Source organism: Pongo pygmaeus, chromosome 16 (genome assembly GCF_028885625.2).
Source record: "Pongo pygmaeus isolate AG05252 chromosome 16, NHGRI_mPonPyg2-v2.0_pri, whole genome shotgun sequence".
In the NCBI taxonomy this organism is placed as follows: domain Eukaryota; kingdom Metazoa; phylum Chordata; class Mammalia; order Primates; family Hominidae; genus Pongo; species Pongo pygmaeus.
In genome coordinates this window covers 80,207,322-80,234,025 of record NC_072389.2, presented here as the reverse complement: position 1 = coordinate 80,234,025, position 26,704 = coordinate 80,207,322, and the positions used below count along the sequence as shown (strand labels likewise).

Genomic DNA, 26,704 nt, shown 5'->3' with positions numbered 1-26,704 from the left:
CCAAGGCGGGCAGATCACCTGAGGTCAGGAGTTCAAAACCAGCCTGGCCAACATGGTGAAACCCTGTCTCTACTAAAAATATAAAAATTAGCCAGGCGTGGTGGCAGGTGCCTGTAGTCCCAGCTACTCAGGAGGCTGAGGCAGGAGAACTGCTTGAACCTGGGAGGAGGAGGTTGCAGTGAGCTGAGATCACGCCACGGCACTCCAGCCTGGGCAACAAGAGCAAGACTCCATCTCAAAAAAAAAAAAAGGATCTGAAGTTCAGAAAAGGGTCTTAGCTGATGCTAGAGATTTAGGAGTTGTCAGCTTGTAGATGGTGTAAGAGTAGATGAGATCATGTAAGGAGAAGGTGTGAAAAGAAAGGGCCTAGGGTGGGATTCTGGGGAACATCGGCATGTAAGGCACAGTTAGGAGGATGAAGAAGAAGGCAAGAGAGGTAAGAAACCAAGAGGGTAGCGTGTAAGAACCAAGGAAATAGTCTTTGAAGGAAAAAGGAACGGCCGGCAATGGTACTGCTGAGAGATCAATCAAAATTAGAGTTGACAAGTGCCTATTGGATTTGTCGGTAAAGAGGAGGATGTGGGCAACCTTGTGGGAGAGTGGTGTCTGGAGTGGGGAGGTGGCTTCCAAAGAGCAGGGCAGATCTGGGTTCATTGGGGCAAGGAAAGCCTCCTTTCCCTGAGCAGCACTCACAGATCCAAAGCCTCACATGATAGGATGTTGCTTTCCACAGGGCCCCTTCCCTGTTTGCGAAATGGAACCTGGTCCTTGGCTTGTGCTTCCAGCCATGGTGTTTGGGAGTCCTTGCCAGAAAACTGATATTGCAGATAAATCCTGTAGCTCCTCACTCCAGCCTGTTTTCATTCTCTGGGCCTGATAATGTGTTTGGATGGAAGGCATCTCCTGATTCTGAAGTGACCTTAATTCAAGCAGGCTTAGTCCAAGCCAGATGTAAGATTTCCACCTCCCTCATCCTATTCGAGTTGGGGGTTGGAGTGTTAGTTTTTCCTTGTTCTTTGATTTAGGCCTGCTTCCTAGCTGTTAGATCCTTGGGCTCTCCTGTGCCAGGGAAGAGCCAGGGAAATGCCTACAGGAGGGGGTAGTGTGAGGTGCCTTCTGAAAGAGCATGAGGCCTGTGTGTCTGGTGTCTCCTGCACCTCCTCTCAGAGCCGCTGTTGGGGGCACTTTGAGACCATTAAGTGGCTTCCCAGAAACATTAGTTTTGGGGCAGGAGCTGAATGTCCTTACCAAGTCACACTCCTCTCTAGCCAGCTTCTTGGGGCTGGCTGTCCTTGTGCCAGTCTTTTCTCTTAGTGTCTGAACTATCCAAAGGTCCATCCCCTGTCCTTTGTAGCAGTTGCTGATGTTGAGAAATCAGACCCGTGGTTAGTAATCTTGAAGTTTAATGTATGTCAGGTGCCATGCAGTGTTCCACAGCGCTTTCACAACATAATTTAATGTGGTCCTCATAACTTCACCTCAAAGCTAAATGATAGCCCTGTGTTTTTGGATGAGCACACTATGGCTCAGAGAGCTGAGGGACTCGCTCACATGATACTGCTGGTACACAGTCCAGCCAGGCCTCTAATCCACATAGGTCCGTTTCCAGTGCCCGTATACTCTATACCTTGCCGCTGGGTGTGTGAATGCTGTGCTCTGCTTCTTTTGATTGGGGGCGGGAGAGATTCTCCCTGAGAGGAAGAACCCTTTTAGAGAACAAAGTGAGTCAGATTCCACAACTCTGCAGCATCCTCTGAAGGGAGCAATTCTCATCATATTTCCTCTAAATGCAGAAATGGGAAGGCACATGGTTTGGTGTCTGGAATATAGATTAGATTGTTAAATTCTCCAAAATGTGTTTGGGAATGAGGGCAGTTATGAAGCTCCTCTTAGCTTGACATCTTGTCATCTTCCTCCCTTTGGGAAACCGGTAAGTGACTATCATTGCTCTGCCACTAGTCAGGGACCTATGGCCCTGCCGTCCATCTCCTCCCTACCTTGCTGCCCCGTGAGCCAACTGTGCTGCCTGTGAGTTGGGCACAGCTCCGGGGTTAATCCTCTTTATCTCCTTATTTGTGGCTTCTCTGAGTCTAGAGGAGTCTCAGCTTTGAATAGCAGAAAACTGGAAGTGACTACTTCATCCAAGGCAGCTGCTAGCCTAGGAGGCCAGGTAACCCTTGGCCTGCTGCCTCCTCCATGGTCAGCACTGACTGAGTACCTTACCTTCTTTGTGTTAGGCACTGCTAAGTGCTGGGCATCCAATAATCTGCACAGCATCCTATGAAATAGGTACTGTTAATGCCTGCAACATTGCTTTCATTAACTTCAGTAAGCTACTAAGCTCAGTAAAGGGAGCCATTGGCAACTGACTGAGGAGAATGGAGAGCTATGGTACTTGCTGTGAGCTTATTAGGAGTTGAGGAGAGGTAAAGGCATGAGCCAGAGTAATCCCAGCAGAGGTAAGCCTTGAGCTGGATCTCCAAGAAAAGGCGGTTCAGAGTTTGGAAAGTGAAAGGCTTTCTGGGCAGGGGATGTAGTTTGAGCATAAGCAGGAAAGAGCCTTACAAGTGCAGGAGAGGATGAGACCAGCCCTGCTGGAGTGAAGCAGACACATTGTTGGGAAAGAAGAGCAGAGAAGGCTGCAGAGGAACTACTAAGTGTTCATGGGTCAGCAAAGCGGTGTTCTGGCAACAGTGTTGGTGTGGAGCAAGATCTGGGTGAATCACTTAGTGGAAGGACCCAGCAATGATGTGAGGCTGGGGTTTGGGACAATGGGAGTGCCACCTTATAGACCTGGCCTGCAGTGGATTTTGTCCCCCTCTGGAGCCTGGGACTTGGTGAGCAGTGGGTAAGAGATCTGAGACCAATAGGTGCTACAGGCAATTGTCTGGTATAGGTGCAAGGGATTGGCAAGTATGTAGCTGATACTGCTTCTTCACCTTCTTTTCCAGGTTGAATCCCAAAAATGTTCACCAGAGGCCTACAGTGGCTCTACTGTGTGGACCTCATGTGAAGGGGGCTCAGGGTATCAGCTGTGGAAGGCACCTAGCCAACCATGATGTCCAGGTCATCCTTTTCCTGCCCAATTTTGTCAAGATGTTGGAATCTATCACCAACGAGCTGTCGCTCTTCAGCAAGACCCAAGGCCAACAAGTGTCTAGCCTCAAAGGTGAGCACTTAGGCAGGGCTGGGCTGAAGGCCTCCTCCCTCCTGAGCAGTTTGATGGTCTCGTCATGCCACCCAGTGGCAACAGGTGGAAAGGCACTACATGTGTAAGGATGGTGGTTCCCCTCTAAGGAGTCTTAGAACAGTAATATACTACTTCCCATCCCCTTATGCTTCTCCCTCTCCGACTACTCAGATGAAGAGCTGGGGACCCATTGGTCCATTCCACAAATATTTGTTAAACAGGCACTCTTCCTGATGCTAGGGATATGGCAACAGATTTTTTTAAATCCATTCTTCTGTGGAGCTTATATTCTGGTTAGGAGGAACAAAAAGATATGTAACATACTTGTGTAGTTGTAGTAAGTGATATGGATAAAAACAAAGCAGGGAAAGGAGGCATGTTGGAGGACTGGGTGGAGAGTAGGAGACTTGGACATTTCAGGGTCAGGTCATCATGGGCCTTGGGGATGACCACAAGGATTTGGGCTTTTACTCTGGTGAGATGGGCAGTCATTGAAGGAATAAGTAGAGAAATGATATAATCAAATTTAGGTTCCAGATGATCATTCTGGGTGCTGTTTGAGAGTAGACTACACAGACGAGTACAGAGAAGTGTCAAGATGCTGTTGTGATCAGGGGATAGAGAGATTATGGTGGCTAAGACAGAGTGGTAGTGCCAGCGGTGCTGAAGGTAGTTCGTTTCTAAATCAGTTTTGGAGATAGAATCCACAGACTGGATGTATGAGGGGTGGGAGAAAGAGAAGAGTTGGCAATGGCTCCAAAGTTTTTGGCCTCAGTAACTGAGGTACGATCACTGAGATGGGAAAGCTTGATGGAGAAGGTTTGGGGAGGAACAGCAGAAGTTCAGCTTGAGACACCTATTGGATATGCAGGTGGAAATGTTGATAGGGAAGGAGTTATATGAATCTGAAGTGAAAGGATTCAGCCTAGAGTTACAAGCCATAGGGAATATTTAAGCCATGAGGAGCCTGGATATGCTGTCACATAGGAAGAGAGTAGATACAGAAGTTGGAAAACTGAGCTCTTTATTTAGAAGTCAGGGAATAAAGAGCCTAACCAAGGAGATGCGACAGGAATGGTCAGTGGGGCAGAAAGAAAACCAGGAGGGTATGGTAGCTGAAAGCCAAGTGAAGAAAGGAGCATGTGATCAGCTGTGTCAGCAAGCCCCGTTCTAGGTTGAGGTAAAAGGAAGACAGAATCAACCACTGGATTTAGCATCTCTGTGGAGGCTTCTGGTGAGCTTGACGAGTGGTCTCAAGTGGAGTGGTAGGGACAGAGTCTGACTGGAATGGGTTTAAATGAGAACAGCAGGGAGAAGAATTGGAGAGAGCAAATATGGCCCAGGGAAAGGACTTCACCAGGGGTCAGATGGTGAGTCAAGGGCAAAGCCTGGACCAGAACCTTCACCTGCTAAGTCTCGGGCCAGGCTCCTGTGGGCACACAGAAGATAGGATGCCACTCTCACTCTTGAGAGCCTCATCACCCACAGGGACTCCCCACGGTGGCACATTCTAAGCAGGGAAGTTGTGAGTCTCTAGCTGAGAAATGCTATTACTCGAGGCTGAGAGCTGGGAAGGGGGCCTGGTGTGGGTTCCCCTTCTTGTAATTTTTAACATGATGCCCCCTTCCAGGCAGTTCTTTCTCTTGCTGCCCAGAGGTTTTCCTATCCCAGCTGCTCCAGGACATAAGTCTCAACAACCATTAAGTTTGGTCTGATTTATGCTAATCTCAATTTAACCTCTTAGGCCAGTACAGGATCTACATACTTGTTGAGACAGCCTTTTCTAATACTGTCCCAGAAGCCTGGTTAGAGCAGAGGAGCCTGGGAGAATAGTAGTAGGTTCCCTCTTAATTCTTAATTAAGGTTGGGCTGAGTGGAGGACCCATTCCTGTGAGATAATGAGTACGAGAGAGGACAGGCTTGCTAGAGTAGAATGAGTAGGCCAGCCGGAATAGAATAAGCATGCTCTCACCTGCTCACCCTTCTTGGGTCAGTCAGCAGATAGCAGTCAGCTCTTGTTTTTGCTGGGCCTAAGTGGGGTTTCCCTGTGACGGCCACATTGACAGTGGACTCTGCCTTCCCAGAGGTCATAAGGTGCCCAGGGCATTAGTTCGATATACAGAGGCGTGCCTGAGAAGGCAGAGGAGGTGAGGGCTTTGTGCCCTGAGAAGCTCTGCACACTCAGGAGGACAATGATTCATCCTGAGAACTCCAGGAGGGCAGTGGTCTGCTGGGCTGACATGCACTTGGTCTCTAGCACTCAGCCCAGCCAGCTTGCAACTCCTAGGGCCTGTGCCCTGGCCCAGCTTTACGAAGGCCAGCCTTTGGAGAGGCATTGGAGTGGTGTCTGGAAAACAAAGACACCCTTGGGGCGACCTGGGCCCTAGTCTCAGCCTGGGCTGCTCTCTGCTCATAGGGATTTTCAGATGGCACTCTTTCCACCTGCAGATCTGCCCACTAGCCCTGTGGACCTGGTCATCAACTGCCTGGATTGCCCTGAGAACGTCTTCCTGCGGGATCAACCCTGGTACAAGGCAGCTGTGGCCTGGGCCAACCAGAACCGGGCACCAGTACTCAGCATAGACCCTCCTGTGCATGAAGTTGAACAGGGCATTGATGCCAAATGGTCACTGGCACTGGGCCTGCCTCTGCCACTGGGGGAGCACGCAGGCCGTATCTATTTGTGCGACATTGGCATTCCCCAGCAGGTCTTCCAGGAGGTGGGCATCAACTACCACTCGCCCTTTGGCTGCAAGTTTGTTATCCCACTGCACTCTGCCTAGAGGGTTCCTGCGCAGGCAGGACCCTGCTGTCCCCTGCTGCTCCTGATAACGAACGCCTTAAGGATATGAAGCTTCATGGACCTTGCTGTTAAAGTTTTTTCTCTTTTGGGTTTGTTTCTTCTGTGAGAGAACAGCACTTACTTAAAACTGACCTGTCACTTGCTCTTAGCCAGGGAAGTCTTTCCCACTGGGTTCTGGGCTGGGCGGCAGGCTGAGCGTGCAGCAACTCCAGGCATCTCTACCCTCAGCCCCCTGCACGGCCAGGTGGGCCTTTGTTTACAGCCGTAGGCAGCTCTCAAGACTGTGTTTCAGGTTTACAGCCACTGGGCCTGGGCACACATATTGAAGAGTGGGCCAGGTCCTGTTTGGGGGCCTGTACCTGCTCTATTTCAGAGCTTGTGGCTTTGTGTCTCCCCTGCTTTCCCCATGCAGACAGCCCTTCCTCTGTAGAACCAGCTGCACGGCAGCTGTCCACCAGAGGGCAGACCTGCACTCTCCATTCATGTCCAGGGCTGTGACAGACCAGGCCTTCCCCTAGCCCCACTAGTTGATTTGGGGGTTTTGACCCTTACTCCTGAGCTGATCCAAGTTTTATGCTGATTTTTCCAAGGATCTCTCCCTCCTTTTCCCTCCATCACTCAGAGGTAGGGAAGGGGGCGGCATTAGGATGGTGTTACTGTATTGGGATTTTGTTGTTCTGTTGTCTTCAGCACAGGTAGTATGAGGTTATATTACTGTAGAACCACAGTGCCCATCTTGCCAGCAGTGCCCGCCCCCACCCTCAAAGCTGCGCAGGTTGAGCCTTTGGCTAGTCTGGGGCCAGACCCCTCAGATGGGGATATCCCTGGGGGAGCCTGGTGCTGAACCAGAAGAGGCTTCCTGGTGCTTCTGTCCTAGGCCACCACTCCTCCAGCCCTTTGCCCGCACATACATGCCCCACCTACTCTTTTGTTCCCTCTGCCCTTCCCCTGAAACGGTCCTTTGCAGCTGTCATCCCAGAGCAGGCAGATGGGCTCCCGTGCTTGAGCTCCACCCCAGCTCTTACGACATCTGGGCTTTGAACCCTTTACAGTTGTCCAGTCTAGATGAGTAGGCTTGGGGCCAGCACCCTGTCTCAAAGATGGCAAAATGAGGCTAGTTCTGGATGAGCTAGCTGGTGTGGGTTCCAACCATAGGAACACACTGATGCTCAAATCCTAAGGTGCCAAGCCCTACGCCCTGGAGGCTGGTAGAACAGGATCTATGCCTGGAACCCTGGCAGGGATTCCTGCCAAGGACTTGTGCTTAGGCCTGCTTCAGGGCTTCAGGCTGCTTCTGCTCTGTGTCTGCCCATACTGGCTGAGCGGATGGATGGGTGGGCAGAAGGGCTCACCAAGGATTGTGGACACAGGGTAGGCCCTGGTACCATGGGTTTCAGGCTGTTATCACTTTCCTTGTAGGAACATAGCCAGAAGCAGACGAGCCAGGGTAGAGGGCTGGCCCCTCCTCTCATCTTCCCTTCAGTCTTAAATTGTCTCCAGCAATGGGAAGAGGCCAGGGACTATAACCCTTGTGCTGTGTATTCTCTGAGCCTCTGCTCACTCTCAGGGCCAAGCAGCTCCCAAGCCGGGGCCCTCTCTTGGCCACAATCCGAGGAGCAGTCTAGGTTACAGGCATTTTGGTAGGCAGGTTCTGGCTGCCTGTTAATGCAGTTAGGCCCCCTAATTAGGTACAGTGAGAAACAAGCTAGAACAACCCTGGCCCAGGAGACTGCCCACTCCAGCGAGATCCAGGGATGATAGCCTTGTGGGGCCACTGGGAGTTTGTGCCCAAGCTTCTCCCTCTTCTCTCCCCAGGGGGCACTGGGACTGGTCCCTGCCCTCATCCTTAGCCTGGGCCTTCCCCAGAGGTATTAAAGAGAAGTATGATTTCTCTGTCTTCAGTTCTTTTCAGGGGCATCCTGCCCATAGTACCCAGTTCCCAAGGGGCCCCCAGTCATGTGGTGAAGCCTAGCACTCATGCAGCTCTTAGGGAACCAAAAACCAGCACTGAAATAAAGCCGAATGACTGAGTCCTGTGCCGTGTGAATTGCTCTGTAGGCTGTCATGAGGTGCTGCCTGCCCCAGCCTAGGAACCCGCCCCACTTGTCTCCTGCCCTCAGCAGGCCATAGTTGTTGGGCACATACAGCCTAAAGTCCCGGCCAGTAATGGGACTGGCAAGCTGCGGAAAACCAGACCCCACCTGGCTAGCCACGGTGGGCTGATTCCCTTAGGTTCTCTGGGGCTGAGAGGTACAGAAGCCAGCAAGGCAGAGGTGCCATCTAGGACTGCTCAGCAGCCTGGGCCCAGAGGACATCCCCAATTCTGGTCTTACCCCTGTCTAGCTCTTCTGTGCCTGGCCCAGTTCACACTTAGCTCTCCACAAGCTGAACTGCTAAGAAAGACTTTATTAATAAGGTCAGGTAAGGGGAAGGCAAGGAGCCTGGAGATGGACACACTGGTACCAGGGGTTACAAACAGTAAGAAACACTTTATTATAACTTTACAACATATAAATAGCTTGGGTCAAATCTGTGCTTTCTGGCAGCTGGGCACCAAGTCTGCTCCCCTGCAGGCTCCTGCCTTCCTTCACATTGCACTGTTCATTGGGTGGCTCTGGCCTGGGGCCTGGTGGTCGAGGCTGGAGTCAAGGGGCTGGGCGGCCCAGTCCCGCCCTCCATCTCCTCATGCGGTGGCCTGTGCCTGTCATCTGCTTGGGTTGCGGCTGGTGTGGAAGGACCGCTCCTCAGGGGTCAGGCCAGCAAAGAAGGGGTGCAGCAGGGCCTCGGCCAGTGTGATGCGCTGGGCAGGGTCAAATTCTAACATCCTCCTCATCAGGTCAAACAGCTGCACGTGCTCCAGGGAGTCTTGGAGCATGTAACTCTGCTCAGGGACACAAGGTGCCTCAGTGTGACGGCAGGGTCGTGGGAAGCCACAGCAGGTTCCCTTGCCTCTGGGACGCCTTGCTGGACTGGATCGAGGAGGCAGTGATGCCTCCTTGGAGGACTCTACTTCCGCCCTCCTGGACAATGAGCAGCTCCTTTCCTTTCATGCCTGTTTAACGTTTTGCTCGGAACTTGCCAGGCTACTAGGTGTCTTGCTGGGTTGATGCCTCTGCCCCCACATGCAAAGTCCTGACAGGTGGGTAGAGATCACCTCTGCGAAATTCACTTGTCCGAGCACCAAATGCAGTTGACAGAGGCTTCCTGGCCATGTCTAGGTCTTCCCTCCCCCTCACCTCAGTCCTGCCTAGTTCTTCCCAAAATTTCGAGGAGAGAGAGGGACAAGAAGCAGCAGGGTTTCTGACAACTGGCTCTTCTGGTGTTCCCCAATTACATTCATAGCCACCCTATGGGGAAGGGGTAGGGCTAAGGGCCCCTCTGGGGCAGTTTGCAAGAAGCCCCACTGCCAGCACCCAGCAGTCTTGGGTGCCGCCTCCCATAGAGCTGGATCGAGGAGGCAGCCTTTAGCGGCCTGGCCTGTCTCTGCTGTATGTCTGCCCAGTGCCTGGGGTCTCTCCTTGGCATGAGTTGAGCTGGGGGTAGCCAGAAACTGACCTTCAGAGGTTTGCAGTTCTCCTTCACATACCGGCCGTCAGAGCTGTTCTCATCCCAAACTAGGCCCCCTTTGTAGAAATATTTCTGCTTCCTGAAAATTAAGGGGGTGGAGTCAAGTGTGGGAGTAGTAAGGGGACAAGCCTCTGGTGGGAGGTGGGGAAGAGCAGCTCCCAAGACAGCAGCAGAACCAGGGCAACAGGTCTGCGGGGGCACACAGGGAAGGCTTTTAGGTGCCTGGGGAGCCATGGACTGTCCAGCAAAGACTCACCACATCCAGTACCCTGCTGACCCACAGCCAAGAAGAGAAAGGCCCCTATACCAACCCTGAGGGGGCTACTGGGGTCCTTACCGGGTACGGTGGATCATGTGTGATGGGATGGGCCCTAGGATCTTCTCCATCATCACCAGGTGCTCTCGGTTTTCGTGGGTCTGTGGAAGATTAGGGACAGTGCAAGGGGGTCAGTCCTAGCTCTGGCCCCTTCAAGGAGAAAAAGGAATAAGAAAGATGGGCAAGTGCCCTCACTGCCCCAGGAGATGCAAACCTGCCAATGAAGCGGCAGCCCCAGCTTCTCCTGCCAGCCTGTGCTCAGGCTCAGGCTCCTCAGCCCTTGTAGGTGGGGGTGGACTGGGCTGTGACTACATTTCTCTCTGGTTAGCTCTTCGCTCCCTGCCCAGAACATGCCCTGTCCCAGCCCATCCCGATGCCTTTAGTCATCTGTGCCCCTTATCTAGAAGGTCAGGTCACCTCCTGCCCCATCCTCCATCCTCGATGGCCTAGCGTAAGACTCCTCTGAGTGTTCCAGCTACCCTGACCTCTGCATTCTCTTTAGCATCTACATCCTTAAGAGTCTGAATCTCACATGATGATTAGTGGGAGGAGGAAGACACCTGTATTCTCATCCATGTGGGGCTTCCCACCCCAGTGGCCTGCAGCCTATCACTGTAGCAGTACTCAGGGTAGGGGACCGATGCGGGGTGGCTGTACCTGGAAGAGTGTGAAGCCCCGGTAGTACTCAAACAGAATGCAGCCAATGCTCCAGACGTCACAGGGCTGTGCCCAGCCCAGCTCTGCAAGCCAAGATGGGGAGAGGCTGTGAGATCCGGCCCTATGCTTCCAGCCTGGAAGTCACAAGGCAGCCACCACACCGGCTGGCAGGAGTCTTGCCCAAATCCCAGTACAAGGCCCTCTCTCAGTAAGGCTGACAGATCAAGCCAGGTCAGTCACCTGTGTCTCATGACACTGGCCCCTTGGTCTGAGAAACTCTGCCTGCCCTGGGTGGCAGAGACTGACAGGTATGCCACTGCCTCTGTTCATACCCTCCCAACAACAGTGCAGTGTGACAAGGTCACAGGCCATACAGTCACTCACCAAGGATCACCTCAGGCGGGCGATAGTGACGGGTGGCCACAATGGTTGTGTGATGCTCATGGTCAAATGTGGCACTGCCAAAGTCAGCCACTCGGATGCTGGTGTTCTTCACTGACTTCTCCTCACAGCTCTGAAAGGCAAGGCAGGCCTGTCAGGTCAGGAGTCTGCACCAGCGGGTAACCCACCCCTGAAACAGGGCCTCACCCTTACCCCCACCAATACCTTGTGCTCATTGTAGAGGGTTTCAAACTCAGAATTCACAAACAGGATGTTCTCTGGCTTCAAGTCTGTATGGGTCAGCTGATTCTCATGCAGAACTAAGGGAGCAGGGAAAGAAGGGGAAGTAGGCACTGAGAAGCTGGCTCTCCTGCCAGCTCTAGGCCAGACCCCTCTTCCAATGCCAGCAACTGCCAGAGCTCCTCACACCCCCACCTCAGCAGGGAGCTGGACTACAGCCTGCCTCTGTGCTGGCCTCCCTCTCAAGGGTTCTCTGTACTTGAGGCCTTGGAGGGTTCTGATACTTTAGCAGGGGGGTAGGAAAGAAATTTGCCATTCGAAAAACCTCCCTCCACCTCTCCTCTGCAGAGACCAGGCCTCCTCACCTGTCTCTCACCAGAGCTACAGCAACAGCCTCGTGGTGGTTCCCTCTTCCCTGCACCAGCTACATAATTTGCAGGGCCCTTTGCAAAATGAAAATGCAGGTCCCCTGTTCAAGTTACTAAGAATGTTAAGGTGGTGGCAAAAGGACATTAAATCAAGCACAGCGTCCTGTGCAACTGAGTGCACAGGTCGCATACCCAGGAAGACAGCCCCGCCTCTCATTGCTAGTCATGAGCAGGGAAGCCTTTCCCCTCCAGCCCCTTCTGACAGTGGCTTCTTGCTAGTAGTCACTTTTCAGCTCAAGGCTCCCATCTGGCGCTTAAGACCCTCACAACTGTGTGGCCCACCACTCCCCAATGGTAGCCTACTCCACTGGAGCCAATTCTTAGCCCGTTAACAGGCTCCAGGCCTCACCAAGCTGTTCCCCTTGCTTGGAATCCTTGTCCCTGTCCCATCTTGCAGATCCTGTGGGAGGAGGAAGACACCTGTCTTCTCATCCATGTGGGGCTTCCCACCCCAGTGGCCTGCAGCCTATCACAGTAGCAGTGCTCAGGGTAGGGGAGCGATGCAGGGTGACCTTGAGTGATTCTAGCTCAAGGCCTACCAACTTCACCAAGGAGCCCTTCTGTACTGCTGCAACCACTGCAAATCCTACTGCGCTGAGCCCTGGCACCGCCAAATAATGCTTTTCAAGGCTAGCAGGGAGATGACAAGTCAGGGTTAGACAGAGGGTCTCCATGTGGGCAGGACCTGTGGTGCTATCTTTCAGGTCAGGCTTCTACCTTTTTATCCCATGCATGAAGCAGGGAGGCAGGGTTGGTGGTTAGGCCAATTCCAGAGCAGTTCTTTTCTGTTTTCTTCCTGAGCGCCTGGGGGTAGAGAGGCTGGTCGAGGAGGTCCCTGGAGGGAGCCCTAGCCTTTCCATCCTCACACTGAGATTCCCACCTGAAGACAGGCCTTTCCGCCAAAGGGGATCTGGTGTCCCTCAGGCCCAGGAGAATGGTTAGTAACGTGCTGGAATGAATGGGGACAACAAGTAACCAGATGACTTGGCTGCAGGCATGTGGCTGCCCATGCTTCTTCTGAGGGTGGACACTTACATCTAAGGGCGTGGCAGAGCTGGTAGGCCATGTGCCGGACATGTGGTAGGGGGTAAGGCTGGAAGTTATTCTCCTTCAGGAACTCAAAGGTGTTCTTGCCCAGGAGCTCAAAGGCGATGCACATGTGACCGTGGAAGTTGAACCAGTCAGACATCAAGACGCACAGGCTGGAGGAGGATGGGCAGGGCTCAGGCTGTGTGCTGGGGGCCTGCCTCACCCCCTCTCTCAGATGAAGACAGTGCCCAACTCTCTCCTAGGCCACCGGCTCACACACCAGAATGCAGATACACACAATGCAAGAGAATCAGAGCAAGAGCACCTCTCCCCACTAGCCATCACCCAATAACCAGATGAGCTCTGGGCAAGGACTAAGCTTCTCGTGGGGGGGTAGGGGAGATGTCCATGGTTCCGGTCCAAGCCCTCCGAGCTTCCCTACTTATGATGTGGAAGAAGCCCTGCCTCAGAGTTGCTGAGGGAGAGATGGAAAGTGCTAGTGCACTCCGCAGGACTGGTGCTGCTTTTCTCCACTTGCTCACTCTGCTGAGCTTCGTGAGGGTCTGTGCTGGATTCACCCATCTGCCCAGGCTCAGCACAGTGCGTGAAGGAGAGTGCTCAGTGTGTCTGCCACAGAAAGGCCCTCTTTTGGGTATCTCCTACTATGTGAGAGCCCCACCTTCATGTTTTTATCTTGTCTTACGCCCAGCATAATCCAGTGAGCTCCCCAATTCACAAATGCAGGGCTGGGAGGCCTTCCTCAGGACACAGAGCCAGCTGGGGTGAAGACTGGACTGCAGTCTAAAGGCTTCCAGCAAGACCTTTGCCAGACTCCCCTGGCTCTCGAGTGTGGGGAGAAGGCACAGTGCAGACGGGTGAAGGCACACTACTAAGCCCCTGGGGGTCCAGCAGCCCCACTGAAGGCTTCCCTCCCACTCCCTGCAGATACTCACAACTTGTTTTCTTTGTCCTTCTCCTTGATTTTTTTGAGCACGTTGATTTCTAGCCGGGCAGCCTCCCGGTACTTGCCCACATTGCGGATGATCTTCAGGGCAACCTGAGACTTCCCTCTGGGTACCCAGGAAGGAAACAGAGGTTCTTATCAGCAGCTGCCCAGTCCTTCCCCCACCCTCCACCCAAACCCAGCAACTCCCAACAAACACCACTCCAGGAGCAGCCGGCACTGAAGAAAGCAGATACTGGATGCCCAGCCTGCCCTATGCAACACCAGACCTTTGCCCACCCAACAGCAAACTCCCTGGCATCTGTGAGTTAATGCTCTTAGCATCCTTGCCATCCTTAGGCTTTTATGTTCTCAGCCACTGCCAGCTCCCAAAGGAGTGTGGGAGAGTAGAGGCCAATCCTGCTTAACCAGTGCCAGTCCAAGAGCTCACACAGTGACCTAACCTATAGGCCAGGCAGCCCCAACCCTGGCCAGGCTGTCCCACCGAGAGGCCTCCTGCGGCACCTCTTGACCTTCCTAAGCTTGTCTGCAAGTCTGAGCAAACAGGGATGGGGGTTCCAGGATTAAGTAAAGATCTGGCAAGAGGTAGGGGTACCAGCAAGGGTACCTCTCACTGTGAGGCCCAGGGCCACTCCCTTTACCACACCCCTCTCCAGCCGCACCTACCTGCCACAGTGTTTATCAGTGACCACAAAATGCCAGGAACCCTTCTTAAGTGTCCAAAGAAGGTTTTAACAGTCCCTGCTCTGTGCTTCCCACCCCCAACCCCACCCCAGGAGGCCATCTGCAGGGAGCCAGCAGAGAAGGAAACCTGCTGAGGCTCGGATGCCAGGCCCTGTCAGGAAAGGACAGCTAGAATTCAGATGCCCAGTGGGGAATGAGACAGTCCTAGTCTAGAAAGGCATGTCCTCTGAGGCCTCAGGGAGGCTGACTGTGGTGCCTAAGGCTCACAGGCCCAGGGTAAAGGGACCTTCTAGAGAATCCCCTGCTTTTTTCTCCCTATCCTATTTTCCCAGATTCTCAGGGCAGGAAGGGACCTCAGGGGAAAGGCCATGTACTCTGGCCTCCTCCTAAAACAAGGTCCCTCTGTGGCATTCCAGTCCTCCGCACAGGGAGCTCATCACTTCCAAGGCAGCCCCTGTCAGAGTTGCACGGCTCTTAGAATAAGACTCTACCTTTCGCTGAGCTGAATTCTGCCTCTGCATGACAACTCCCACTGGCCCTGGCTCCCTTTGAGTCCCGTCAAGTTTCCCTGGACCCTCCACCTGCCCCCTAGTGACTCCAGAGGCTCATTTTCCCTCCAGCTCCTCAGAGAGGAGCAGCCCAGACCGCCTACATGTCCCGGCTGTTGAGTCTGCCATGTCTCCACCTGGCCACGGTGTGGTTGTGCATGTCCCTCCACCCACTGGTCCCAACCCTAACCTCTTGGGCCACGCTGAGTTGTACAGGCATTTACATGGAAACTTGGAGCAAATGGACACTTCCTCTCAGTCTATCTTGTGGCCACGGGAAAGGCTGGACGCCTGGGTCTGAATGACATGAACACCCCATTTAATGTAGGAGCACTACAGCGCAGTGGTGGCCAGCTCTGCTGTTAACTGGAGTATGAAGCAGGCAAACCCTGAGCATGTTTATTCATCTCTGAAATAGCGAGAGGGCCACATATGGGTGGCATGTGGCTCCAGTGAGGACACAAGCACTTTGTAGCTGAAGTGCCAAACCAACTAGAGAGCCTATGGCAGGGAGGCAACTGGCTCCCTGGAGGTGGCCTCCCCAACCCAGACCTATAGGAGAAGAAGCAAATGTTCGTCTTGTGGAATGGTAAGGGGAAAAAACTATTGCACTGTTGGGCTTGGGAGAGAGAGTGAGGTGCAGCATGACACACACAGGTATACCCCACTCTGCCAGGCACACTCAGCGGAGACCACACACTACCCTAGCCACACTGAAGAAGGCAGCAGCCTGCTTGGTGAGAAAGCCCAGGGTCATGTTTCTCTCGACTGAGATCTGCACAGCCTCTCAGGCAGACCCTCAGGGGATGGGACTTATGCTTGGGCTGGGCTTACTGGTACTCCTAGCCCCTTGCCAGGCCAAGAACCTAAAAGTTACCACAGGAAGCAGCTCCAAGCCACAGGGGAGTCGGGGCCTTGGCCCTGTTCTGATATCCACCACCACAGCCCTGGAGAAGTAGAGAGATTGGAGCAGAACCTTTCACTGACCAACAATTCTTGGGTAGGGATGCCACATAACTGCAGGACCCAAGAATTTCTCCCTTATTACAGGGGATCAGCAAAACCCCAACATGGACAGGTCGGAACCCTACTTTGATGCCACCCTTCAAAAAGAAAAAAGTTAAGCTCTGATAGCTGCCACCCTCAAGAACCTCAGGCCAGTTCTTCCCAGGAAGATCACATCCAGAGCCAGCTGTACTGCCCCAGCTCGCTCACCTGGCATGGTCCAAGCACTCCACCACCTTGCCAAAGGTGCCTTCACCCAGGTTCCCCACAATCTCATCTAGGAGAGAAAAGAAATTGGGCATGAGAATCTGGAGGGCAGGGAGTTGGCAGCTCCTGCAAGTTCACAGCATTCAAATTCTCAAAAACAAAAAAGGTTTCTCTCTCACTGCTACACTCTTAAAAATGGAAGTTGCTAGTGTCTGTGTCATTCAGGCAATTACTGGTGGCCCCGCTAAGGCACCACGCGCACTAGAAGCCCCTCCAGGCAGGAGAGGTCTCGTCTAACAAGGGGGGTAGAAAGTAGAGAGGTAAAGTTTTACGAAAGGTGGCTGTACATCGCTCTTGGAGCCAATCGCCGATCCGGCACACCAGGTGACCCTCCTTGTCATCTTCCACACTCCGGCTGCTGCGCTTACTGCTCTGTTGGCTTCTCTGCATGCACCGCCCCCCGAAACGCCATCCGACCAATCGCATGGTAGGCGGTTCCGATTGACAGATTGAGGTGTCAGTCAAAGGCAGAGGTGGAGACGGTGAGGAGCCGGTGGGTTGGTTGGTTGGATTTTCCAGATCCCAGCATTTCATAAGGCACACAGCATATATAACGATAGGGATATTGCAAGGGACACGTCAAGACACAAACTGACTTCAAAAACAGAAAAGTAAAAACAGCTACAGGTATGTAAAGAAAACTCGGACATTATCTTTAAGAGGAGCGCCACAAATGCTCAGGAAGATGACCTGCCTCTGCTGCTGAGGGCCACGCTGTGAGGAGAGCCATCGCCCCGACTCCCTCCTCCTCCTCCGAGTCTCTCCCTCCCATACCCTCCCATGTGGCTTTGGCCAGAGCGGAAGATGCAGTGAGAACGGCGGCGCAAGAAGGCAGCTGGCCCCGCCTGGGTCCAACCATCCAGACTGGTCAGCGGCTCCTCCGGCTTCAGCTGCAGAATGCCCAGCCTGTCCTTGCCTGCCTCTGTTCGCCCACGCAGACTTGCACATGCCTGACAGCTGCCACTCAGAGCCAAGCTGCTACCTGCCTCCAGACGGCATCCTTGGTCAGATTTCACCATCACTACCAGAAACAGCCTTCCATCAGCAGCCTTCCTGCCACCAGCCTCAAGCAGGAAAGCAGCCTGGGATCCTCTGGGCAGGTTGACTGCCAGGCTTCCTACCACAATGGCCCACACAGGCCCCATGCCAGCTCCTGCCCTGGCCTTGGCACCCATGCTGCTCACAATCTAGGCCCATCCCAAGCCTCACGACGATCGATAGAGGGCACCAAACAGAGAAACAGAGCCAGACCTGCACTGCCATCCTGTGGCAGCATGTGGCAGTGCGCAAAGAGGTGAAAGGGCCACAATGCAATCGCCAGCACAATCAACCCTCAACTTGTGGCCACTCGAAGAAGTCACAGAAAGAGCTGGGCAGAGAAGACGCCTGGCCTCTCCACCGCTCCTCAGGGGCCTCAAGGCCGGCAGGAGAGAGGCAGGGAAGAGGGATAGGGGAGAAGAGAAGACCGCACGTAACCTCGGAAATACACAACTGGCTTTGCTTCCCCAGGGGACTGAGCGCAGTGTGGGCTCCAGAGACCTTACAACCCTCCATGCTAGGAATACTGGCCAGGCCCTGCTCTGGGCATGTGGCCTGCAACTGGACGAGGCCTGGGGCGGCAGCCTTTCTGCCATTTCTTCACATGCCCCATCACACAGGCACCTGCCCCTCCTCACTGCGACTGCCCCTCGTAAACAGGCTCGGCTGGAGAGGGCCTGGCTGGAGATTAGAAGGGAAGTTCCCAGTCTGAGCTGGCTGACAGGCAAATCCTCCCGTCCTGTGAGGCACTCCAGACTGGGGCCTTTGGGAGGGGGTGTGCAGATGAGACGCAGAGGTGGGTGCAGTCCACATCAGAGCACTGTTACACGAGGAGGCAGTCTCTGGGTGGGAAGGACCAAGCCATATAGCTGCAGACCACCATACCAGCCACTCTACTAGGATTCCTAAGAAGTGTCCCCAGCCACTTGCATCACGTGGCCTGTGTCTGGAGCACTGTGTAGACACAGACAGGCCAGGGACCAGCCAGCATCGGAGCCAGAGTTCCTACAGTTGCCACTGGAAGGGGCCAGAAGACACAGGGGCCAGGGCCCTGTGATCAGCCCTACACCTGGACCAGACAACACATACACACACACATGCACGCACACCAGTGCACGTGCATAGGGCTGGCAGTACTCACCCGGACCAGCCAGCCTGAGAGAAGGCTAGGAAGAGATGAGGCCTTTAAGCCCCAGCCAGCACACTCTGGCTACCACTCACCGAGGAGGCGCTGCTACAAGACCTGGTGCGGCGTTTGTGGCAGTGGTGGGCGTGCTTGCGGGTCCGGTATGGCCCCCTCTCCCGCGATCGCCGACGATGACGAGAACGTGAAGATCCATAGTAGTCCTCTCCAAAGGATGGGCTCCGCTCTTCACACCGGTATGTATCGCTGTCACGGCGCTCCCGGTACCTCCTCTGGTAGGGCAGGCGGTCATGGCTGCCAAAAGCGGGATGGGGACGCTGGTCAGCTGGGTCCTTGCTGTTAGCAGGCAACAGACCTGTGGTAGGGCCACTGTAAAGGGCTGAAGGGGGACAGCCTGTGCTAAAAGCATCCAGACTGGTGGGAAGTGGGCAGAGAGGGGAGGGTGCAAAGGTACTAAGCCCGCCCTCCAGAGCCCTGTCCAACAACAGCATCCTCCAGCCGTAGGAGGAGGGGTACAGGGGAAGGGGAGTATGGTAGAGGGCCTCTGAGGGTTCTATACCCTCCAGAGTTCCCTGTGGCCTGCTGCAACTCTAAGTTTGGCTTGGGGGCTCAGATAGGCCCAGGGAGCAACCTTTCCAGGGGTGAGGTTATGTTCCTAATCCTCACCAAGGAAGGCTTAGGAGGTTAAGCAGGAAAGATGCTGGCCTAGAAAATGGGGGAATGTGTGGGGAGAAGAATAGGCACTCCAAGACAGAGAAAGAGTGGGCAGCAGGGATGGTGGCTACTGCTGAGGCCAAGGCACGCAGGTGAGGTTAGTGGAGGAGCCCAAAGAGGACAGGGCAGGGATCCAGGAGCAGCTGGGCAGGAATGGAGTCATCTCAAGGAGTCTGGAGCTGCCACAGCTGAGCCCAGCTGACAGAAGGAGTCTTTCCCTCCTATCTAGTTCCCTCTCACCTTCTGGACCGAGATCTCCGTGGGGGAGGCTCCCTTCGGGATGGGTATCGCAGTCTCCCTTCATGTTCCCGACTGTAGGACCTCCTCCTCTTCCATCGGTAGCTCAGGTACGGGTCTGGTTCAGGGGAGCGGTATCGCTTACAGTGATGCATCTAGGCCACGAGGAACAGAAAGCCCTGCTAAACACACAGCCAGCCACCTCCAGCCATGGGGCTGCCTGGGGCTTCCCGGTTGCTCCTGAAGAGGCTCATTGTTCTGTTTGAAGGCGGCCCCTCCCAGAGGTTTATGAAGAACTCTGAGGTCACACTGGTCAAAAAGCAGACAATAGGAAACAACCTTCTCTGCCAGTGAACAAACAGCTGCCTCCCAGCAGAGCATCACTAGCCTGGTGGCCTGGATGCTCAGGGAACTGGGTGAGCCAGGGCCAGGGGCTGAGGCAGGAACCCTGGGTGGGGACGGTGAACACTACCACAGGAAGATCAAAGGCAGGAGAAAGGGGAGCCTCCTGCACTCTATTCCCTCCCGCCCAGGGGAGTCCCATGAAGTGAATGCTCTGTAAAGTCAGAGGCCAGGCAAAGGGCTGTACACAGGAGGCGAGGGCTCAAAACCCTCAAGTTTGGGAAGCTGAACGCTGTCTGGCTAGGGCCCTGAACTGGACCCCACTCAAGGGAGTAAGGACCACAACTGAGCATGAGGAGCCACAAAAGAGACTAGAAGAGCAGCCCTTGGAGAAAGAGGCACACAGGCCTCACAAACATTCCGTAGCCCTCCTGAGGGTCAACCCAAGGAGACGTGGACCCAGCGGGTCTATCCAGCCCTTGCTGGCTCATCCTGGGTCTCAGCACGGGGAAGGATGCCAGGGTCCTCAGAGTATCCAACTTTCTTGCCCATTTAGCACCCTTTTAGACCCCCATAGTGCCCTGCCAGGTGCCTTGCCTTTATCCAACAGTACCGTTACTGTCCCTTCTTCTAGCTCTCCGGCTCTAGTATCCTACCCTCCGCCTATCCCAGGATAGCCAGAGGGTTAGCCATCTGGCAGGTAAAAGAGCTCCACCTCACTATCCCTGTTCAGTGAGGACTTATATCCACCACATGAAATTGCCAGGCTGGATCCACCACCAGCGGAGAAAGCTGGCCATGTGAGGCCAGCAACCTGCTCCACCCATACGTCAATCCCTGACTGCCTCCATGGAGCCAGCCTTCTTCCCAACACTCACACTTGGCCACAGCCAACCTCCAGTCATGGTCAGTCCTGAGCTTGCCTGGCCAAGCACATTTTGTACAAACCCACTGAGGCTGCCCCGTCTCACCAGCAGGGTCTGTCAGGAGAAGAGCAGCATGGAACAGCTCCCCATGCTTGAGCAGGACAGTGAGGCCTATGTGACCAAACCCCTGGGAGCCTCTCCGTGTCCCTAAGAAAGCCCTCTATCTCCCTACTAACTTGTCTTCCCCCGTGTACCTGGGAAGTCTTTGGAGATAAATATTTTGTAAAATCACCTCCCCAAAAGCTTAGATTTGTTGTTTTGGTAATCAGCTGACTAATATTTCACTGTTTTCCTGCAATTACTCTGGGTCAGGTGCCCAAGCTATGGAATGAAAGCAGTAACTCACACCCCAGTAATTGACCCAGAAGATGCTCTATTGGCCAGGGCACATGTCGTGCCACAAGGCAAGTATGGTCCTGCCCATCCTCACTGGGCAGACAAACACCAGAGCTGGAGGACACGGTCACGGTCACACCAGGCCAAAGACTACCTCCTGGGACCTAGAAGATTCTTATGTCCATACATATTCACATCAATGGAAAACAAAATTTCAGAGTCATATAGATGTCAATCTGAATCATGGCATGCCACTTCTAGCTGTGTGCCTTTGAACAAATTATTACACTACTCTGACCATCAGCTTCGTCTTGCAACACGGGAATAGTAATCTCTTACAAGGTTCTGTGACGATTAAATATGTCTCTCCTGTAAGTGAAATGCCTAGCACAGCTTTGTGCCCACAGAGGTACTAGTGGCAGCTTTTCATGAACATCTGAAAGTTCCAGGTAACACTTCAGGGCTGTGTTAAATGCCTTACAGACATTTTATAAGTCCCTTCCAAGGAAACTGGGAGGCGAGAGCTCTGGCAGAAAACTAAACTAAATCCTAGTGCTGTCACATACCAGCCTCATGACCTTAGACAAATCACTCTAGACCTTGGTTAGCATGCCTGGAAAATGGAGATAACATCTCCCAGCCTGGCAAAAGAGATGACAAGTATGAGAGTTATAAGGTACTACACACAAAGCAATAACAGAGAAGAGTATCCTTCCTTTAACACATTCTAGGCAAGTAAAATATTGGAAATAGCAGGTATCATCCAGCCAGGGCTCTAGGGCCCATTTCTCAATTATCTCTGATTCTCTAAAACCTCAGCAAACAGCTTGTTTAAAAAGCAGCTAAAGGCTACAATTATGCTTTGGGAAGCTCTGCTCTGCACAATGAGGAAAAAGGTGATATGAAGGAAACCAAGTCAAGGATGTCAACTTTGAGCACAGGCCTTGTCGGCTTCTCTTTTGCTGTTCCTGGCCAGAGAACTGGGCTGACTAGAAGTGCAGCCAGCCAGGTCAGAGGCTGCCCTCCCGGATTCCAGCCACCCCAGCACCCATGGTTATTTTTGGCTGGCACTGCCCTACCACTGCAACCTCAAACCTGCCACCTCGCAAGCCTCCACCACCAACGGGTGAAACGCTCCTCCTTTTCAAGGACATCAAGGAGGCAAGCTGGAAGGCTGCCAACTCCGCCTCTGATGGGGGCCTGGTTCAGGCAATTTCCACCCCAGCTCCACATCAGGGCACCCACACCCGGAACTAAAGCTAGAGACTCCCGGGCGGGACGGAGGAGCAGCCAGGGGATTTGTACTGTCAGCTTGGCCTAGCCCATCCTCCGGGCTGGAGTGGCTTTATCACCACAACAAAACACACAGGAGGGCCTGCGCCCTCGTTCGCGTCCCTTCCTGCCGCCCCAGGTCCCAGGGGTCTCAGAGTCCCATCCCCTGTAACCGCCACCAGTGGCGCCGAGGGGAGACCCGGGGGCAGAGGGAAAGCCGGACTGGGCCAGAATCAAACTCCAGGCTGCCAAGGGAGGAGTCCTCTGCGGACCAAGCCCGAAGCCAGGGGTAGGGGAGGGGTCTGAAGGGCCTCTCTGGCTATTCTACGTCGGACCCCGACCCCCATTCCGCGGGCAGGCACAGAGCCGAAACTGGACCCTTGAGCGGCCCCAGAGGCCGTTCAGGCTCCGCCTTCAACACCGTGGGATCGAGGTCAGGGTCTGCAGTGACCGCCCTCCGGGGCAGAAGCAGCGGGTCAGGGGTGAGAGGTCGGGGCCGCGGCCCGACATTGGCCGAAGAGGAGAAAGAAAGGGAGTAGGCCAAGACCGAATGGCACCAGCGCGCCTGCCCCGCCGACTCACTCCCGGCCGCCGCCGCCGCTGTCGCCGCCGCGGACCCCAGCCCACACTTACCGTCTCCCAGGCTCCGGCTGCAGCTAGGCCCCACTCCCCGCTCCGAGCGCCTCTTCCGCTTCCGGCTGCGACCTCCGCCCGTGGCAGCCCCGCCCCCTCGCGTGACGCAGCCGTCGCCAGCCCCGGCTCGACCCGGCTCGGAGGCCTGGCCGCTCTAGCCCCCGACTCGAAGGCTCCGGGGCACCAGCCCTCTCTGCTCCGGTGGGCGCCGCGGCCTCGGAGACTAGTTCCGGGAGGGCCGAGGGGACGAGCCTGGCCTGGCCCGCCTCCTGCCGAGTCGCGGCGCACGTAGGTCCCCCGACCTGACAGGTGCGCGGCCCGGGCTGGCTGGGCTCTCAGAGCCGAGAGGTGGGGCCCCGACCCGGCCGCGGGGCTGGGACCGCTCCGTCGCCCCGACCCCGCGTGGTCCGTCAACTCCCTCCTGCGCGCGGAGAGGACGGGCATTGTTCTCGGGGCCCCGGAGAGCGCGAGAGCGGCCTGAGGTCTGTGCGCCGCGGCTCGGGAAGGCGGACGCGACTCCGCTTGCGCGAAATCAGCGAACGACACATTATTATCTTGGTGTGTGCGGGTTTTTTGAAAGCCGTGGTGGCGCTCCCAGCTCGCCAGTGCGTGCGGGGCAGTTTCTGGGAAGATACCTTAGAGCTACTCTGGCGGGGCCGGAGTCTGGAGGGAGGAGATCCCCTCTCCTTGAGCCCCCTCCTGTGGAGCGGCTTCCTGCCGGCCTGCGTGGCCTCTCAGTTAAGACTCCCCCGCCAGACAAAAGCCCTGCTGGCTGCGTCTCCGGGCCACTGGACAGCCCCCTTTTGCAGAGGCCTCGAGCGTGGGGTCACCAAAATCCCTGACACCTACTGTCCCGCGCCGGGTCGGACAGGATTACGAGGCCCCACTTTCCAGATGAGAAAACTGAGGCGAGGATCTTTTGAGAGACCTCACTGTGAGCGTGCGCGTCCCGCCCGGTCTGGGAGTGGCGTCCCCGGCCTCGCGAGCGTCGCGCAATGAAGCGACAGGGCGTGGTGCCTAATTGTCCCCACGCTACGCGAGGGCTAGAAACCCGCAGTTGGGGCGGACCATCCCTCCAGGCACCGCCCCCTCCTCAGGACCGCTCCGCGGGGGCGCCAAGGGTTTCCCCAGCCCCGCCCCGGCGGCCGCCAGCCAGCCGCGGCCCCGCCCATACCCCTCCCCGCGGGGCTGGGCCCGCCCCTGACGTGGGGAGGTGTCGCAGGGGAGCCCCCGCTTCCGAGCTGTGGCTGCGCCTCAAGTCCTTCGCCAGCGGCTCTCCCTGAAACGGGGGGTTTCAAGGAGTGATTTGTAGGGGTGTTTAGTATCCCCTAAATCTCTGCCAGCTCCACCATGGCTACCCGAAGTAAACAATAGAAGCTAATTCAAAACTGGGTCCCCTTCCAAAAAATTACAAAAATTAGCCGGACTGGGTGGCGCATGCCCGTAGTTCCAGCTCCTTGCAGGGGACTGAGGCAGGAGGATCGCTTGATCCCAGGAGGTTGAGATTGCAGTGAGCTATGATCACACCACTGCACTCCAGCCTGGGCGACAGAGGGAGACCCTGTCTCAAAAAACAAAAAATCGGCCAAGCGCGGAGGTTCACCCCTCTAATCCCAGCACTCTGGGAGGCTGAGGTGGATGGATCACCTGAGGTCAGGAATTCGAGACCAGTCTGGCCAACATGGCAAAACCCCCGTCTCTACTAAAAATACAAAAATTAGCTAGACGTGGTGGCACGCGCTTGTAGTCCCAGCTGCTCGGGAGGCTGAGGTGGGAGAATCACTTAAACCCGGGAGGCAGAGATTGCAGTGGGCCGAGATTGCGCCACTTCACTGCACCCTGCGCAAAAGAGCAAAACTCCGTCTCAGAAAGTTAGGAGCCGCTTCAATGTACAGTGGGTGACCCAGATTGGCTGCTGAGGTCCTGCCCCCTAAGGTCCTATCTCAAAAGCTGAAGATTTTGAAAAATCCCAGGACATCTGAGATGCCATTCCTGCCTGGTCCCCATGGCCTCGACCACACTAGCCAGGTTCCATCTCAGGGTTTCATCAGCTCAGATGAGGCGGGGTGGGAGGCCTCCGTGGTGTCTCTTTCTCCCACCACTTAGTGTTGCCTGAGTTTCCACGGCTCCAGGATACTAGCCCTGAGGGATGGATGTTCTCAGAGAAGCTCCTGTCCCCAGCCCTGCCCTGAGCTACAGGTTCTGATGGGGTAAGTTAGTCACCTTCCCACCAAACTGCCCACCACTGAGAATCCAGGAGTCCCTACCTCCCAGCCACGAAGCAACTCTCTTTTTCTGAGGTGGAATAGAAGCCATCTCCCAGCTGTCTCCCTCTCCACACTTTGCAGCCTGGAGGCCATCCTGCCTGAGATTCTACCCTTAGAGCTTCATTCTTTTGTGGCTTTCACACCTTTCAGACACTTGGAGAAAGATCTGCCCCCAGGTGAGGTTTGGGTAACTCCTCCACTCCCATCCCCACCTCAGAGGAGGCTTGCTCCACCTCCACTGCCCCTCAGGCCCAAGCTCCTGTCTCGGTCCTCAGCCTCTGTGGAGTTGAGGTCTGCAGCATATCTCAAGGGCACCAGGGAGGTGCCACTGCCCTGCATCCTCCCAAACCCCACAGCTCCTCTCACCCCTTTTGGTCTCCCTTTTGCCCCCCACCTCCACTTCCCCCAAGCTTAGGGCTCAGCTCACTGCCCGCCAGTCCCAGCTGCTCTGATGCCCTCCTTGTTCTATTGTCCTTACCGTCTCCTCTGTCTGCCTCATCTGACTTTGCCTTCTCTGGAGGCAGTTAATTCACCTCTGAGCCTTGGCCCCAGGGTCACCTCCCTGGAAAGCCTTCCTGAGGCTGCCCTGGCCTGCCCCCCTGCTCAGGACAATCTGGCCTGCATGTGCACTCCATTCTGTGGACGATGAGCCCCTCCCAGACCAAGCTGGGCACAGCTCAGCTTCTCACTAAGGGCAGGGGGCTGCCATGGAAAACCTGTCACTTCTGACTGGCAAGACAGAGCGCCCAGGTAGAGTGGCATTGTGGGAGCTGTACCCAGTATGGGAGGTGGGGGCAGGGGCCAGTCCTCATGGTCTGTCTTAGAGAAGCCTTGTGCGGCAGTGACATTTTGGAGGGGAGACAATTTTGGAGGGGGCTGCAGGAGCCTGGGCCTGGAGTAAGGGGAGAGGAGAGTCAAGCTGTCCAGTGGGGAGAAGGCCTGGTGGACGATGGTGCCATCCTGAGTGGAGAAGGCCTGGGAATGTGAGGAGTGGGGAGGTCAGGGTGGGGGTGGTAGAGGTGCCAGCTGTACCCATTGCTTAGCTGGAGACAACTCCTGTGCCCTTTCAGAGCCAGGGCAGGGTGCCTCATGCCCAGGGTTGGGAGTTGGGAGGCAGTGGACTTGGGCCCAGACCCTAGAGGTGAGGAGGGTGATGGGGAGGGATGTAGGGATGGCAACACTGGCAGAACAGCCCCTGTCTACCCTCTGACCTCCCTCACCAAGCTGGTGGGTGAGGTCCGTCAGGGCCTCCATCTTACAGCTGAAGCTATGGAAGCCAGAGAGGTACCTGAGCAGTGACTTGACTTAAGGGCTCTGACCCCCACATCATAGCTAAACTGTGGTGGCCCCCAAATGCTCCCCTGCCATTTCCAGACTTCCACACTGGAAGGGGGAACGTGGCTCTGGTGCAGACAGTGTTGGGTGGGGATTGCAGCTCCTCACGAGACTGCCTGCCAGACTTGGGCACCAGTTTCCCTTCAGGAGTGCCTGCTGCACCTCCCCAGACCAGCTGCTGTGAAGATAATGGGATTTGTGTTTAGCAAGTGGCCACCCCTGGCAGCACCCACAGCTCATGGAAACCACTGGGAATTGAGAACTGTTTAGTGGAGTTGAGGCTGGTGTTTAGTGAAGTTCCAATCACCAGGAGACTTTCGGGCCAGAGGATCAGGGTTGAAGGGTTTTAGCGCATGCTCAGCCACAGGGCCTCAATTCTGA

General features: G+C 55.1%; 2 protein-coding genes and 1 long non-coding RNA gene across 8 annotated transcripts in view; 2 read left to right on the top strand and 1 right to left on the bottom strand.

Annotated features, from left to right (window-relative positions):
* The window catches only part of EDC3 (enhancer of mRNA decapping 3), a 71,665-nt gene extending 63,642 nt beyond the window's left edge, over window positions 1–8,023 (top strand). For all 3 annotated transcript variants that reach the window (XM_054450239.2, XM_063652766.1, XM_054450240.2), the window contains exons 6-7: window positions 2,952–3,169; window positions 5,639–8,023. In XM_054450239.2, coding sequence (XP_054306214.1) covers window positions 2,952–3,169; window positions 5,639–5,973 — 553 coding nt within the window. In that variant the 3' untranslated portion in view covers window positions 5,974–8,023. The remainder of the gene's footprint in view (window positions 1–2,951; window positions 3,170–5,638) is intronic.
* A 439-nt stretch (window positions 8,024–8,462) lies between these two features.
* The window catches only part of CLK3 (CDC like kinase 3), a 21,821-nt gene continuing 3,579 nt past the window's right edge, over window positions 8,463–26,704 (bottom strand). Inside the window, exons 1-13 of one of the 4 annotated variants that reach the window (XM_054450236.2) lie at window positions 22,722–23,703; window positions 19,216–19,367; window positions 18,339–18,555; window positions 16,367–16,463; window positions 16,023–16,089; window positions 13,565–13,681; window positions 12,618–12,784; window positions 11,140–11,234; window positions 10,918–11,047; window positions 10,534–10,616; window positions 9,898–9,977; window positions 9,549–9,639; window positions 8,463–8,874 (exon numbers count right to left, since the gene is read on the bottom strand). In XM_054450236.2, coding sequence (XP_054306211.1) covers window positions 8,698–8,874; window positions 9,549–9,639; window positions 9,898–9,977; window positions 10,534–10,616; window positions 10,918–11,047; window positions 11,140–11,234; window positions 12,618–12,784; window positions 13,565–13,681; window positions 16,023–16,089; window positions 16,367–16,463; window positions 18,339–18,555; window positions 19,216–19,367; window positions 22,722–23,165 — 1,917 coding nt within the window. In that variant the 5' untranslated portion in view covers window positions 23,166–23,703 and the 3' untranslated portion in view covers window positions 8,463–8,697. Of the gene's footprint in view, window positions 9,640–9,897; window positions 9,978–10,533; window positions 10,617–10,917; window positions 11,048–11,139; window positions 11,235–12,617; window positions 12,785–13,564; window positions 13,682–16,022; window positions 16,090–16,366; window positions 16,464–18,338; window positions 18,556–19,215; window positions 19,368–22,670; window positions 23,704–26,704 lie in introns of those variants that run through there. The other 3 variants (XM_054450238.2, XM_063652765.1, XM_063652764.1) reach the window with 3 other exon arrangements.
* LOC129013679 (uncharacterized) overlaps window positions 24,258–26,704 on the top strand; it is a 15,342-nt gene continuing 12,895 nt past the window's right edge. Inside the window, exons 1-2 of the long non-coding RNA XR_010123983.1 lie at window positions 24,258–24,931; window positions 25,070–25,738. This is a non-coding gene — a long non-coding RNA (uncharacterized LOC129013679). The remainder of the gene's footprint in view (window positions 24,932–25,069; window positions 25,739–26,704) is intronic.